The sequence below is a fragment of the Pelecanus crispus genome, chromosome 6 (assembly GCF_030463565.1).
Source record: "Pelecanus crispus isolate bPelCri1 chromosome 6, bPelCri1.pri, whole genome shotgun sequence".
In the NCBI taxonomy this organism is placed as follows: domain Eukaryota; kingdom Metazoa; phylum Chordata; class Aves; order Pelecaniformes; family Pelecanidae; genus Pelecanus; species Pelecanus crispus.
Window position 1 is genome coordinate 1,375,001 of NC_134648.1, and position 15,229 is coordinate 1,390,229.

General features: G+C 45.0%; 1 protein-coding gene across 1 annotated transcript; it reads right to left on the reverse strand.

Moving 5' to 3' along the window:
• Positions 1 to 2,020: 2,020 nt before the first annotated feature.
• Positions 2,021 to 15,229, reverse strand: CDHR5 (cadherin related family member 5). The gene is made up of 14 exons (XM_009483001.1): positions 15,139 to 15,229; positions 14,737 to 14,915; positions 13,776 to 13,826; positions 13,326 to 13,418; positions 13,081 to 13,179; positions 11,623 to 11,733; positions 11,119 to 11,295; positions 10,620 to 10,710; positions 9,343 to 9,440; positions 8,340 to 8,546; positions 7,151 to 7,267; positions 6,155 to 6,227; positions 3,511 to 3,662; positions 2,021 to 2,617 (listed from the first exon to the last, which is right to left on the reverse strand). Exons 1-14 carry the CDS (start codon positions 15,227 to 15,229, stop codon positions 2,021 to 2,023), a joined length of 2,136 nt encoding a protein of 711 aa, XP_009481276.1.

Consider the following 15,229-nt stretch of genomic DNA (forward strand, 5'->3'; position numbering starts at 1 on the left):
CACATCTCAATCTCCACCTTCAGCAAAAGTGCAGCTCCTGAAGTCCACACAGCAAGGGCAGCGCTCCTCAGAGAAAGGAGAGCAAAACTGGGCACTAGCAACACTGGGATAGGGAGATGTACAGAAATAAAGTATGGACCAAGAGGATTAAAGCCTCCTTGGAAATAATTTGCGCTTTGGTGTACATGCGGATCCCAGCAGCCATACTTTGTTTTCTCTCTCTCAAGGGTTTATGTGGAGTAATAGCAGCAATGTGGAGATTGGCTTGTAGGGAAAAGGCAGGATTATTTATTGGGTTTGCTTCTCTACCAGGAGACTTACCTTGTTGCAATCCCATGCTGTTGTGCTAAGCTGAGAAAGTGAAATAAACATTAGTGACTCAAGCTCCTTCTGCTGCATCCCTGTCTTGGACACTCCTGAGCTTTTTACTGGAAGTTAAACACTCAACAGCCCATGTCTGCCCTGTAGCTAGCCCCAAAATAAGAAAACCAGGAGCAGCACAAATTTTGTGCTGATAGATCACAAGATGCAAATGCAGACAGCCATATTTTCAGACAGTGGAAATCAGCCCAGCTTTGGGTTACCAGGTAGGGGAAGAGATTGGTTGATGGGAGGCATAAATCTAGACCAGAGCATCAAACACTTTAGTCCCCATGCTGCCTGGAAACGGTGTGCTCACTTTGCTGAATTGGGGCTTTTTGGCAGGACCATAATTGAAGACAATATTGCTGAAAGAGGAGGAAGGAGTGAGGGAGGAGGGGTCCAACACGCTATGGTGCTGTCACCCCATGAAGTCAATCCAGAGGTCAGAAGGCTTTCTAGCTCAAGCCAGAACTCATAAGTCAAGCACAGCAGATCTGACTTGCTCTCAGTGAACCACCTCTGCTCTCAGGCTGCATCTGAGCTCTAGGTGAAGCTTGAAAGATGGTATTTTACCAGCAAAAGAACCTGCTGGGCTCCTCATGAATGGAGAAAGGCGGTATGCAAAGGGGTTGACATCTGAGACGAGAGGAGCAGGGAAATGGCAGTGCCACCTGGCACTTGGAGTTAATGCTGACCTCTGCCTTCAGCAGCAATGATAAAAGGGACACCTTGAGCCCTGTTGGACAAGGGAAGCAATGGGAAACAACGCACTGACCCCACATCCAGCACCCCTGGAATGATACCCATTGCTGCCAAAAGCCCGGAGAGCTGGAAATACCCCTGGGATTTTGTAGGCAGGTCCTGGCAGGAGCTGCTCTTTTCCCTGACAGATAGGAGACAGACGGCTAAAGAAGTACTGCACAATTAGTGGTTTTATGACATAGAAAAATTGGTGACAAAGTCCTTCAGTAAAGAACATGTGATCAGTCCTTGCTTACCAGTGATAGAGGAAACAGCAGCTCCTGAGCATGTAAACTCCTGGCTGCTGGCAGGACGAGGACCATAGTGGCAATTGCCAGCTGCTTGTGCTGGGAGCATGGAGTCTGGCAAGGCGGAGGGCAGAGACAAGCCCTGAAGTGAGCTCCTGGATACAGTCATATGAGCAACTGCAGGGTCAGGGTGACTTGCGCTGGCTTACACCCTGCAGCTGGCATCAAACGCTAACACCCGAAAGGGAACAGCCAAGCAGTCAGCGCTGGCTTATTTACCCACCAAGAGGAGATGAACACTGAGAGGTGTAACTAAATTGCTACCGTGAGCTGGACTAACTGCGTCAAAGTCAGTGCAGCTACATCTCTGCTGTACCCACAGCTAGTTTAGGAAATGTGATGTAAGGGACCCCAGGGGAACAGGCAGGAAGGTGGAGACATGGGACATGTGTTCCCCCCACCCAAAATCCTAAGTGATATTTCAAGGTCTCACTAAAAGGTTGAATTAGCTGTAACTTCTTCCAGCTTTAATCTCTGCATTCAGACAAGCAGGACAGGCAGCCTCGTCCTCCTGCATTCCAGTTTCCCCCTCATGCAGAAAGATGGGCTTCATGTCAGCAAAGCAGCTGAGATTCCCCCATTTTTGGGGGGAGAGTGCAGGCCTATTTTCATTGTACATCACTGGCGTCTTCTGTCACTCCGTCTATGCAAGACATGTTGACTATCACTTCTGCAGCTGGGAGTGATGAGCTCTCTGAGGCAAAGGACACTCCCAGCCCTCCGTGGTGATAGTCCTTGTCATAATCTTCTTCTTCCTTGTCCTCATCCTCGTCCTCCTCCTCCTCATTCTTCTGCAGATCGTGGTTGCTGTCATCATCATCATCTGCTGCATTGTCCTCAATCACTTCAACCCTCTCTCCAGCATCTGGATCCACATCAGTCTTAAACCACACAGCTTTGTAGCCATTATCTGCCATGTGCCTGTCTGTCTTGAGGATAGACTTCACTTCTTTCTCATGCTCAGTCTCTTCTTCCACTTCTTCCTGTCTCTCTTCCTGGTCAAAGATGATGGTGGAAGCTGTAGAAGACTTTGGGAAGTTATCAATTTCTTCTGCATTGGAAGAAGGCAAGAAAAGTGGTGGCACATGTGTCATCGACTGGACACTGCCATTTTCTGACGTCTCGTGCTGTTTGGTGCTCACATCTGGGTGTTCATCTTGCTTGTGAGATTGGTTCCGGTAACTCCCAGAGATTTCCTTGGAGATCTACAGGAGGAGAGACACCTTGTGATTGTAGTGAAAGGAAAAGAAACAGGGCGGGGGGTGGAAGGGGGGTGGCTGAAGTGACTGAGCTCTTGCTCAGAAAAGCTTCAGCTTGTTTTGCAGTTGGACCTATTTGAAGCCTGGGAAAGATGCAGCTCCCTAGAACAGCTACTTTTTATTGACTCCATCTCTGGATTTTTTCAGATAAGCATAGGCATGTTTTCCAGGAGGGCTCAGCACCAGCAATGTATATGATTTGTACCTATCCATTTGAGGTACTGCTCTGGAGTGGGATTTACCTCACTCAGGGTGAAGGACTGTTGTTATTTACTGTGTGAACTATGTGCTCTGGACTCATGTTGTAGTCAGTGGGCTCTAGGCTCCTCACAGTCCCATCCTAAGGCAGAGGCCAACATCTGTCAGATGAATTACAACCTAAACTTCAAAGTAACCAGACTGTCAGGGTTAATAGCTCAAGTGCAGACAGCTGTCTAAGCCCAGGCTTTAGGATAGGATATGAAGGCACCTTTCTCTCCACAGACTATAGAGGGAGGATGAACAGTGGTTTATACCACAGACACCTGTTTTTTCAAAGACCACCTCTGATACGTGTCACATTCATCCTAGATTTTGTGCTCCATGGAGCTGTGGTCCTCTCCTTACCATGTCTGCTCACCATCTACCACACGGCTTCAGCCTCAGGGGGCAGAAAAGAACAACAGCAAGCAACACCAAAGAGATGCTACCTTTGCAAACATTGTCTCAGGAGTGATTCATCACCTTCACACAAATGTGTAGCATTTGGACAGCCCATCTGTACTTTAAAACCTCCTCAGATCCCACTTTCTAACTCTAAGAAATTCTTAAAGTGAGTCAGGTACAAACAAGGCACTTACCTTTTTCTTTATCAGGTATTTGACTGGTTTTCCATGCCTTTTAAGTAGCATCACTCCAAGGACAACTAAGGCAATTAATAGCAGTGCTGCTAATATACCACCTAAGATAGCCATGTCCCGAGCCGTGTATGTCTTACCAGAGGAGGTTACAGCTACAAGAAAAACAAACCAGTGTTACAAAGCCTAAAAATGGCAGCTAGCTTTTTTAACACAACACTTCATTGTGGGAGAAGCTCCAACCAATTTTTGAAGGGCAAAGAAGCATCCTGTGCTGCAGAATGTGACAGGGATATAGTTAATGTCACAGAAGGCCATTTGTTTGTTGTCCTGAAAGCAGAGGGGTTTTTTTTAAGGTGACCACTCACAGAATATTGTAACTTCCAATAAGTTACATGAAGTAGAAATAGCATCCATTTACAGGACAATAACTTTTACCCCATGATTTAACAGAGCTAATATATACGTGACTGTATTAGGCAAGCAGATGTTACATGCAGTAAAGCTAGGTAGATCTTGTACATTCCCACTTCACCCATTTACACCAGCATGCAAAAATGAGGTACATTTGTACGTATGTGTGTGAAAATGCAAAGCTTCCTTTGATCAGGAACATCACCTCTGATACTGATGAGCACATTAAAATAGGAAATAAAAAAGCATAATAGGAAATAGGAAAAGTATTAGAAGGTCCCCAGGGCAGGAACCCCTTTCCTGCCCTTTTTGTAGCCGTAGCAATATACACCATCCTTCTCAGGAGCGGCTTATGCTTTCAGCCACCGGTCAGTGTAAGCATATTTGTAGGGAGATAACAGGATAGTGGAAAGACAGTAACTTCCTCAGTTAATCAGCTTTGCTTGTTGTTGTCAGTGGGATTCTTTAAGTTTTCCAGCTTCATTTTATAGTGTAAATTAGTCTCTTTAACGTTTAATCATTAATGAAACACAGTTTTGTTTTCCTGCTGACCTGTTTATGACAATGGACTTTGAGTATTCCCTCCACATTTGATTGCACCCTCAGTTTATCATTAATACATTGGTGAGAGTTTAGGACATCAGTGAATTTTCGCTTCTTAATCATGGCTCCTAGGGAGCCACAGCCCACAGAGCTGATGTGAAACTCCCCCACCCTTAATTCCTTCTGTGCTGTGCAGCACGCAGTGCCTCTGTGAAAGCTAGCTCAACTTGGTGGAATGACTCACCTTGAGGTCCGTGTGAGCTGGGTCCAGCACCAGTGCCTCAGAAACCAGAGGCCAATGTACAGTTATCACTTCCCAGAAGGAGGATATATCAAAAACAACTCTAGTTTCTCCCTGGATATTGTAACACTCAGTAAAGCACTCTCCAACCCATTGTGTGCACATTCCTTAACAACACCTCTTAGAGCTGAGGGTGAAATATCCTGCAGATTGGCCAGGCAAATGGTAATCTCAGCTCTGTTTAGGCCATTCCTGGGTGCTGGCTAGAGTATAGGATAAAGCACAATTCATCTCGTAGGCTCTGAGCCATTCAGTGTAATTTCAATCTACTTTTTTGCACAGTCATCAGCATCATTATTTTGTGGGGTTGAAATAGCAAGGGCAACATTTAAAAGTTGTATAGAAGTATTGGTATATCTGTTTGGAGTGTTTGCAGCTCTGTGTACTGACACCTGAACTAGCTTTCTGCTGAGCTGGACTGTGCCCTTAAATTGGATTTAGGTAGTTTTTATGCAGCCAGTGTTTTTAGCTGTGAAGTGACACTACCTTTAGGGAATCCAAATTTACACCCAGGAGCCCACTTTTTTTCCTCCAGAAATCCCCATGATGGTCATGGTTCAGAGGGTGAAGTAATGGAAGAGCCCAACTGGGAACTTCAATCACACATCATCATGTAGAAACCAGTGGAGTCTGGGCATTATCTGTCTATCCTGAAGTGAAAATGCATGATATTGGTTCATCTTAATCCAAAGCATAAGAAGCTTCATAAGCTTCAAATCTAACTGATTTATAAGATTTATTTAAGAGCCATTTCTAAGAAATATGGAGGTGTAAGCTAGTTTTACGTCAACAAAGCCAAGTGATAGCTGGAGGGTTATGTATGCAGCCTCATGTCTATCTTATTTCTCATGGGTCATTTCTCCTGGTAAGACCTTAAAATCTTGGAGTATAAGAATTTGACCTGAGCAGAAAATGCCTTGGCTCACAAGGAAGCCTGGCTTTGTGGGGGTGTCCCAACTTCTGTCTGCTCTGCATAAGACAGGAAATAATGTTGCCGTTTTCTCTATTTTGGGCTAAAAAAGACCAATGACATACCAAGGCATCAGGGCAACCCTCCTTTGCCATGATAAGACATCCTGGGTTATTTCTGACCCACAAAACAGCATGAAGCAACCCCAGATTTAGCTTTGGAATATCAAGAAAAGACACTGCAATACACAGCACTACTTAAAGTCTCAGGAGGCTGTTTGAGGCACTTGGTGACCACATCATAAGGATGTTATTTGAGTGTTTTCTTTCTTATAGCCACTGCAGAATCTCCTGTAGGTATGGGGTTGGCCTCAGCCCAGGTCCGCAGACTTCAGTGGGTGACCTGTCATTGCCAGTTTGCCCACACTGGACTCCCTAGTCATCTCCACAAAGCAGAAAACAAAGAGACACCCAGCCTACCTGTGTCAACGACGATGTCCACCACGATTACAGTGCTTGCCTCCTGCAGGCTCACCGTATCTTTTCCAACAGCCTTTGTGAACATGGGAAAGAGATAGCTTAGGGGCTTCCTAGATCTCCAGTTCACTCTCAAGGTATGTGGTGGGCCCTTTGCGGACAAAGTGCCTTGCCCATATCCTCACAATAGCTCTGCATTGTAGCTGGACTATCTGGTCACAGAGGAAGAAGAGCTCTGAAGATTCCCTGTCCTGGGCCAGAACCAGGTGCATCGTTTGTGTACAGCATTGCAGCACAGTGCTGTACACACATAATGAGGTAGTGTGGGGCAGGTAGCAGCATGTGTTGGCACCTCTCTCTGCCCTGCCCATGTAGCTAAAACAATGCTATAGTCAAGCTGGTTCAGAGAGCTCCACAGGGCATGACATTGTGCTAGGCAAGTCTTAGGGAGCCAGTTGTCACCGGCAGGCAGATGATCAAAGTGAACATCTAGCTTCTAGCTAGCAACATCTAGCAGTTATTAACTGCTTCCTTTGACCTGAGCAAAAAAAGTACTGGATTCACCAAAAGATTTCCAAGTTTGGGTCTGTAGCCCTCAGAGCTGGGGTATATGCCAGCAATCATACCCTACCCATACCTACACATCAATCTCCTACCCACTTGCTGGCCCTCCTTTTTTTGTTAATCAGAATCAGAGTGTGGGAGAGGGGCTCCTAAAATCTCCCCAGTTGACTTTTTGCTTGTATCCAATGATATTTTCCACAGGATCAGAGAAAAAAATTTACAGCTAGCACCAGATGTAGCCTATATCACACAGAGGAAATCTGCTCTCACTTCATCTTTCTCCATCCCTATACATTTATGATGTAAATGGTTGGGTCAAGGACTGTCCTTTCATTATATCCCTTACCTAATGGAATTCCACCCTTGGTACTTTTCTGCTAGAAACTACCCCTTCCTTCCATGACCCTGGCAAGATAATGAAGAAAGTTGCCCTACCTCGATGGTTACAGTTCCCGGTGACTGCAGCGTCACGTTTGTCAGGATGAGTCCATCTTTGGTTGCGATGAAATCGGTGCTCTTTTTTATGTAGTACTCAATGTTTGGGTTGACTTTCTGAAAAGCCAGAAGAGCGAATGATTAAACCACACTGTTTGTGCTTTGCGTGCATCTTTGTAACAACCCGTTGGCAGGACTTGTCAAATACACCTGAAGTATGAGCAGGTGTATAGTGCAATAAATAAATTTGGACTGAGGAGGTGAGAAAGGTTGAACTCAAGTGTGTTCACCCTGTTGCTCAGAGTTTAAGAATGTATCCTAAGTGTTACCTCAAAAAAAATCCTAAGTTTTACCCAGCTTGTGTTCGTATCTTTAGCATTTGTACAAGCAAAACATATCTATGCAAGCGACCTTATAGATTTGATCGGTTCTGCCTTTAATACAGTGCCAAAGGGGGATGTACATGGAGAATAATACTCGTGCTGAGGTCTGCACAATTTTTTCCTTTGTGTCTAGGCTGTTATTTCTCTACTAGGTCTCCAGTCTTGTTATGGAAACCTTGGCATCAATAAAACTAGGACTTTTTGCTTTATTTAATAGGACAGGATGAGCTTGGCTGGTCAGGGAATGGCTCTTCCCCTTTCCTTCTCCCAGTACATTGTTCAAGAATGGCTCCTTCAAAGTGAGTCCTTACAGGGAGAAAGTTAACAATTTCCAGCCCAGGACTGCAGGTCCTTGCTAGTCTGCTGTCTTGGGACTGACTCCTCTTCCCAGGCCAGTCCACAATAACCCTCCATGACCTGGCAGAGAGAGGACACCTCTGCCTGGGATCCTGCCACCCTGAACTCTTCAAGAAAACACTCCACCCAGCGCTAATTCAGATCTGGACCCCCGTTCACAGTATTTGCTAACCCTGGGCTTTACTCATCATGCTGTTTTGCTGTGGATCAGCTCACCTACATAGATCTGGGTGGGACTGGCTTTTGGAAGAGAGGAGTCCAGCAGCTTCTCCACATTACATCACACCATAAACAGTTCTGATCTATGTGGAATTTCCAGGGAAATATAATATGGAATACTAGAGGAAAACATGCATTTGCCTCTCCCCACTTCCCCTTCCTCATGTTTTCTGATCCTGCTTTAAGCCTGAAGCAGTGAGAAAGAATGCAGTGCATTTTCAGTTTCTCACATTGGGGAAATCATTATCTGCTGCTGTTATCATCAGGGGGCTTGAAGGATCACCAGCTTGGAGGACAAAGCTTCTTGGGGCCAGACCAACAAATACTGTCCCGTTGTAGATCCTGCTTTCAAAGTATGGTGCATAATGACTTTTATTGATGACCTTAATCTCTACAGTGGCTATGGAGTATTTCTGTATGTTGTTGACCTGGGTGGCCTGGAAAGAAAGAGACAGAGAGAGAGATATTAGCTTTTCCTATTAGTGATAAGACGTAAAAGGATAGGCTTGATCTGAAGCCCATTGCAACCCATGAGGTTCTTTCCATCATTTTCAGTGAGCTTTGAGCCAGGCCTCTCACAGGTGGCCTTATGGTTTGGAATCCTTGTGTTTTAGCTTGCTTCTGCTGTTGGCCCTCCACACAGTCTTGGTCTAGCCCCAAAGTCTAGATATGACCCTCCATAAGTGCCAAGTCTGGACAAATTGCCATGCTCCAGTACAAAGCAGAGAGATTCTAGCACCAGCAGACAGAGTCTGTTCCTCTTCATGAGGGTTTGGGTCAGTTCAGTTACTGCCTGAGAGTCCACATCTTCCTGGGTATGTATGTGCAGGGAGTGCTCTTCGACTCCCTCCTTTCCTCTTGAGCTGTAGCCAAAAGAGGAGCTTGTCTCTAGAGTTGAGTTATATTAACTACTGTAACACAAGCTCCAGTCATACCAAAAGAAAGCCTTCCAGTTATGCTCCTCTGTACTTTCAACTCAGCAGGATGTCCCCATTCAGTTAATTTGCTTTGATGTTGCAACCCACACATAAGGGAGAATGCCTCTTAACTTCTGCAACAGGTTTGCATGTAAGTTGGTATAAGACACTGGTCAAATATTAGGCCCTTCCAAAAGAAAGGGTGTAACTGAGTTAGCTTTGATTATTAATGTAATTGACTCCTGTCACATCAGGACTGCTGCTGCCTAGAAAGCCAGCTATGCTGAGTTGTTGTCTGCAATGTTGTCAGACTTACCATGACTTGCAATAGGTACGAGTCTGGGGAAGTTGCTGCTTTGTTCATAGTTAGATTCCCTGTGTCTGCATCCACTGAGAATACTTTGTCTGCATCCCCTAAAGAAAATGGAAAGACTGTTAAATCATCAGATACCTTCACAAGGTGACCTGGAGCTCATTGACTCATTTTTTCACATCTTAGTGACCATACCCCCAGGGCATAATGCTGTTTTCCTTGCCTGCCTGGCTGCTCAAAGGGCTGGGAGTGCTGCCCAGGGATTCAGAGGGACTCAACAGACAAAAAGCATCGAGAAGATGCATGTGAACCCAACTAGATGAGGTAGCACAGCAAAGCTTTGCATCTCCAGTGCCTAGGCCCAGATACAGCCAGCTTAAATTCTGCTAAATCAGCTTCCTACATCTCTAATCTCTGTTTGAATCATAAAAACATCTATGTTGGATGTATGTTAAAATATAAGCAAAATTTTAAGTTCTCTTACTCACTCTGAGATGCTGTGGGCTGTATTTAGACAAGGACCCCTCAGTCTGGGGCTCCCTATGGACTGTGGGGTAGGGAGGCCACACTACATCCAAAATGCCAGTGGTATTTAAGGTTCTTTAATGTATTTATTATCAGGAGTATATTCACAGATCTGATGCCATGTGGCATAGGTGAAGGGAGATGAACAAGTGATCGCTCCACCTGACCAATATGATCTACCTTTGCCTTGAGAGTTATTCAAAACCCCACTATTGTTTAAAAAAACAAAAATGAAATAAATGTCCCCCTCAATGATTGGGCAATCAGTTGACTGTATTCAAGTAATCTTTTTGAAATTACGACTAAAACAGGGTAGATTAGACAGTGGCAATGTGCAGTGGCAACGAATAAAAACAGAGTTCTTGGCAATGAATGAAAATTATGCTGATGATGGGGGAATTTTAGGTTTAGCTCAAAGACTGAGTGAAAGTGGTATGACCAGACTGGCGAAATCAAGTCTAAAAGCTTTAAGATAAAACGTCTCACCTCCCAAAAAACCAATGTCCTTTTGAAACAGATATCATGGAGATTGCTTTGTGGGACTGTAATTCTCTTTTTCTTCCTCTCTGTACAGTCCATTTCTTCTACTTAATCAACAATGTTCTGTGGATCGAGTTATGTTTCTGTGGTAGAAGCAGAGGGGCAACTCCCCGGGTCCTCAACTCTCAAGTGCCGTGGAGGGTATCTCCTCTTGGCAGGTAATGTAGGGGACATAGAAGCAATGCAGTTTGTGGAAGGTGACAACTTGTACTCACCACCAACAATACTGTACACGATTTTTTCGTTTAACATGTAGTCAGGATCAATAGCACAGATAGGCCCCGGCTCTAGGACGAGTGGTTCCGTCTGCAATAACAAGGCAAAGCATTACATACCACGTTACAGTACCCAATTAGCGTTTGCAGCGTTCTCCCGCCCCAGCGTGGCTCTGGTGGTTTTGTCTGGGCAGAATGGCATTCTTTGCTGGAAAATGGCTGTAACAGGGCAGAGGTGAGACAGCCTAGAGCAAAGGGTTTTCCAGTGCTTGCCTCTCCTGCGATGTGCTGTAGCAACAAGGACAAGCAGTGCTGCTTGGGGCAGGGGAACCTCCACTTTCCAGGACAATGAAGGCTGTCTGTCATGCTGAATCATCTGCATTTATGACTGGAGATCAGCATGAGCTCATGCAAATTATTAGGCACTACCCACTGGGAATAGCATCTGGATATAGCTTGAGAATAGCATCAAGGATACTGTTTGATCATGGCTGCTTACCGAGATCTCTGAGATATTGACCCTCCCAGTATAGGGGCTGCTGATGCAAATGCTTTTGTCCCTGTTAATGAAATTACAGGGTAGGAACCAGGGTGATCTGGTGTCAGCTTGTTCAATAAATATGTTTATTATTGCAGTAGCTGTGTTGGTGGTGTCGAGGCTGTTCACAGGCCTGTCCTGTACCCAAAGGCAAAGCATACTCATGAGATGCAAGTTTTATTGTGAAAAGAAGAACCCATCTGCAAAAGCCAGCAGCCCAGGTTATTTTAGTTGTTCTAAGCCCACTCTGTCTAAGGCTTAGCAGTTTATATGAGATTAGCTAAAGCAGTGAATTATCTCATTCTGCTGACAAAGGTGGACTGAATGCAGGGCTGGACACAGTCACTGTGTAATTAGGGGGGGTGGAAGGCTGCTCCAAATTCACCACCCCCAGTATCCACCCTCCCTCCTGCCATCCCAGAGATCTCTCATTCCGAGGCATTTTGTTCCTCCTAAAGAACTTACCCTTGCATACAAGACCAACGTTGTCGAGTTAAATTTCTCATAGTCCAATGCTTTTTGTAAATAAATTTCTGGGTTATTAACTCCTTTTATGGCAAAATAACCGTTTGTGTCCTGGAGGGGGGAAAAGAAAAACCCTACTAGCAGACTCAATTGCAGACATGTTCAAAATACTGCTCATTGCTCCTTGTCATCCCAGTCAGACCTTTAAGCCTGGGGACCTTGGGGAGGGCGGCAGTGTGAGAATGCCAGATCTATTTAATCTTCAGTATTGCACAAGAGGAGTTGCCTGGCTTGTCAGAAAGGTTTGTTCATGTTCCTGTGAGTTTTCTTCTCCAAGGTCCCCTGCTTTGCCTGCCTACCTGCTCAGCAGGTACTGGATGAAATCTTTTACCTCATTTATTTCCTACACTCAACAGGCTGCCAACAATCCTTGATTTTGGGTCCATGACAGCCAAGCATTCTCACATCCATGCACAAAACAGATCAAGATGGCTCAGCCTCTGAGAGCTGGCAAGATCACTTGCCTTAGCCTAGCACAACTGAACTTTGGAAGCAACTGTAAAGCTAAATTGAAATAACATAGGTTGCATTTTACTCTATAGCCTTCTGCTCTTGCTTTGGTTCTCCTTTAATCTTATGTTGTGACTAGAATTCCTCTGGATTTCTAAATCCCCCTGGATTTACACCAATGTGAGTGTAAAGTTTAGTCCCATAGCTGAAATTCAAAAACTTGTGGTTTCTGTTCACAACCCTTAAAATCCCTGGGGTTATGGAGGTAATGGAGGCAGAATGTCAGACACTGCCTGCTCACTCTGCAAGGCTTTCTAAAAATGTAAATATACATTTTGTTTTTCTCTTGAATTTATAGTTTCTAGCCCTTGCACTCCAGACTGGCATCAGTTTAACTGTGCATACAATTCACTTCCTATGTTACCAAGCAAACCCCTTAAGTGCAAATAAACTAAGGCACTAAACTGGGACCTGGGGAAAGTGGAGTCTGCCTTTGGCTTTGCCAAAGACTCTCTGTGTGATCTCGGGCAGCTCATGTTATCTCCAATCTGCATGGACACTGTTGGCAAACAGGGCAATAACTCCTTTGGCTATCTGACTCAGCGCAATTCTGAACTCTGTGAGGTACAAAGGTCTCTTCTGATATGTTTACAGACCATCCCAACAAGACTTCCCTGGATCTTATGGCTCAGAATATCCTAGATGAAAGTTTAATCTGTACAGTGTAATAAAAGTGTGAGCAGTAAAAGAATTCAATACCTGCAACATTGGTTGCTCTGTTCTGCTGAACAAACATTTGGTTTTTGCAAAAGACATACCTCTTCCAGAAGCTGTCAGAGAACTAAACACAATAGAGTGACCTCAGCCCCAAAGCTGGGGGTCTTCTGAATTAAACACAAAGACTTCTCCAGAGCTACCATTTTTTCCCCAAAGAACAAAGATGCTCACCGGCACTGTTGTTGTGAGTTCATAAAATATGGTTTCCAGGTCAGCATCGCTAGCGCTTAAATGTTCACGGTCTACAATGGTTGCATTCACTTTTGTATCCTGAAACAAAGTTGCTGTGGTTATTCTCTCTGTGAAATGGGCCGAAGAGTACTCCCTGCTAACCCTTCCTTAGTCCCACAGCACTGGGCGACCCAGTCACAGAACTGGGTGGCCCAGTGCTCTCTTCATTTCTGTAAAATGCTTACCTCAGGAATAACTTTGGTGAGATTCGTTTGCTTAAACACTGGGCTGTTATCGTTCATGTTGAGAATGATCACATGAAGATCCAAAGAATTCCTCTGCAGAAGGGGTAAAGCAAGAGAATCAAAGGCAAAAATAAGACTGTTAGGGGCTGATCCTGATTTGCAGAGTGACCAGAGGGGATGGTGTAAGGATCCCAGCTGGATGGAGGCTGGATGGGGCTGGAGCTTGCAGCCAGCCCATAGTGGGGGGGTAGAGGGGTTGTAGGTGTGTTCCCACCCCCTCCCCATTCGCAGAGCCTTGGGTGCTCCTTCTCTGACTATGAGAGGAGTGTGTATGTCCACAAAGAAAAGGCCATCTCCTCATCGCGGTCTGGGGACTAGGAAGAGCAGAGGGAAGTACGTGCTGCCCCGCAGTACCTTGTAGCAGGGCTGAGTGTTGGGAAGAGCACTCACCTGCCCAGCAGCGTTCTGACAAATCAGGCTCACCAGCAGCAAGGTGTCTTTCTGTATGCAAAAACAAAAAACGCGCCATTGTAGGAACAAGCTAAAATGTACTAACTCCTTCTAAAGTAAATGAGACAAATACATGCATTGCTGAATCAGAAATTCTGCTGAGCTTTATCTGGTTTTCAGGCATATCTAACTTTTCCTTTCTTTCCTTTACAGCCATCCATCAGCGCTGGGATTTTGTTTATGCTGGAGTCAAAGCAGACCGATCTTCCAGCTTCTCTCCCTGTGATTCCTGTAACATGTCGGCAGAGCTAATCGGCCATTTTCTCGCACTTCAGGTGAATTCAAACAGAGATTTCTTTTTAAGTTGAATGAAACAGAAATGTACCATGCAGCAAGTACAGTGTCACGTGCAGGGTGTTAACTCTGCTGTTCTTTGCTCAAATAAATGTGGGTTTTTACAGTAGGGGAAAGGCAGCTTAAGGATGCTTGTGGCTGTGTACAGAGTGCTACAGGTAGGTAAAATAATTTAGCAGCAACCTAACTGAACACACTGACCTTTTATGCTGCTTTTATGCTTCACACAAAATCACCTCACTGATCAGAGCTGTGTTTTCTACAGGCCATCAGGGATCACTTTACATGAAGCCTGGAGAGCTCTGAACACTATAATTGTCTTTTGGTTTTAAAACTTCCCCTTGCTTTAATTCATACAGACTCATTGAAGGAAGGTGACAGCAGGCATACCATGCATTCCCCTCCTCCCTATACTCTGCTTATGGAAGGGCTGATCTCCCAAGCAGTGAACTCAAACCCAGCTGAAAAAGGTTTATTTTTCAAAGTTATTTCCTAGATCCTTTAGAAACAGGTTACGAATCCCTTGAAGTCCAAGACCCCAGGTTGAAACTCATTGCATCCCAGCATTATCCAGCTCATCCTTACAGCCTGCCAGCTAAAGGCTTACCTCATAGTCCACACTTCGGATCAGCTGCAGCTCGTTCCCCTGTAGAGCAAAAAAACTGACATCGGAGGAAGCAGGATCAATCTGTACAGTGAAGTTTGGTCCCATACGGATAGTGGTCACCACGTAGCCAGGAGGGTTATTTTCATAAACAGTTGGATTGCTATTACTGACAGAACATCCTGGAAAAACACACAAATGAGACACAAAATTGCCTAGGAATTCACATTGTGACAGAGTTTGGTGAGACGTGAGACCCGAGACCCTGCTGGTTACTATTGGAGAGAAGGTCATTGAACAAAGCTGTGTTGGAGTAAGAGTGTAAACATCTCCCACCTATAATGGTGCAACCTGCTGCCGTGGGAGTTATTCCTCTGAGGTCATGGACCTCCTGCAAGAGCTTACCTTGTTGCTGTGCTGAAACCTGTGTTATGAAGGGCAGCAGACAGAGCACAGAAGTGAGGAGCCAGTGAAGAAACAGCAAAGAAACAGCCAT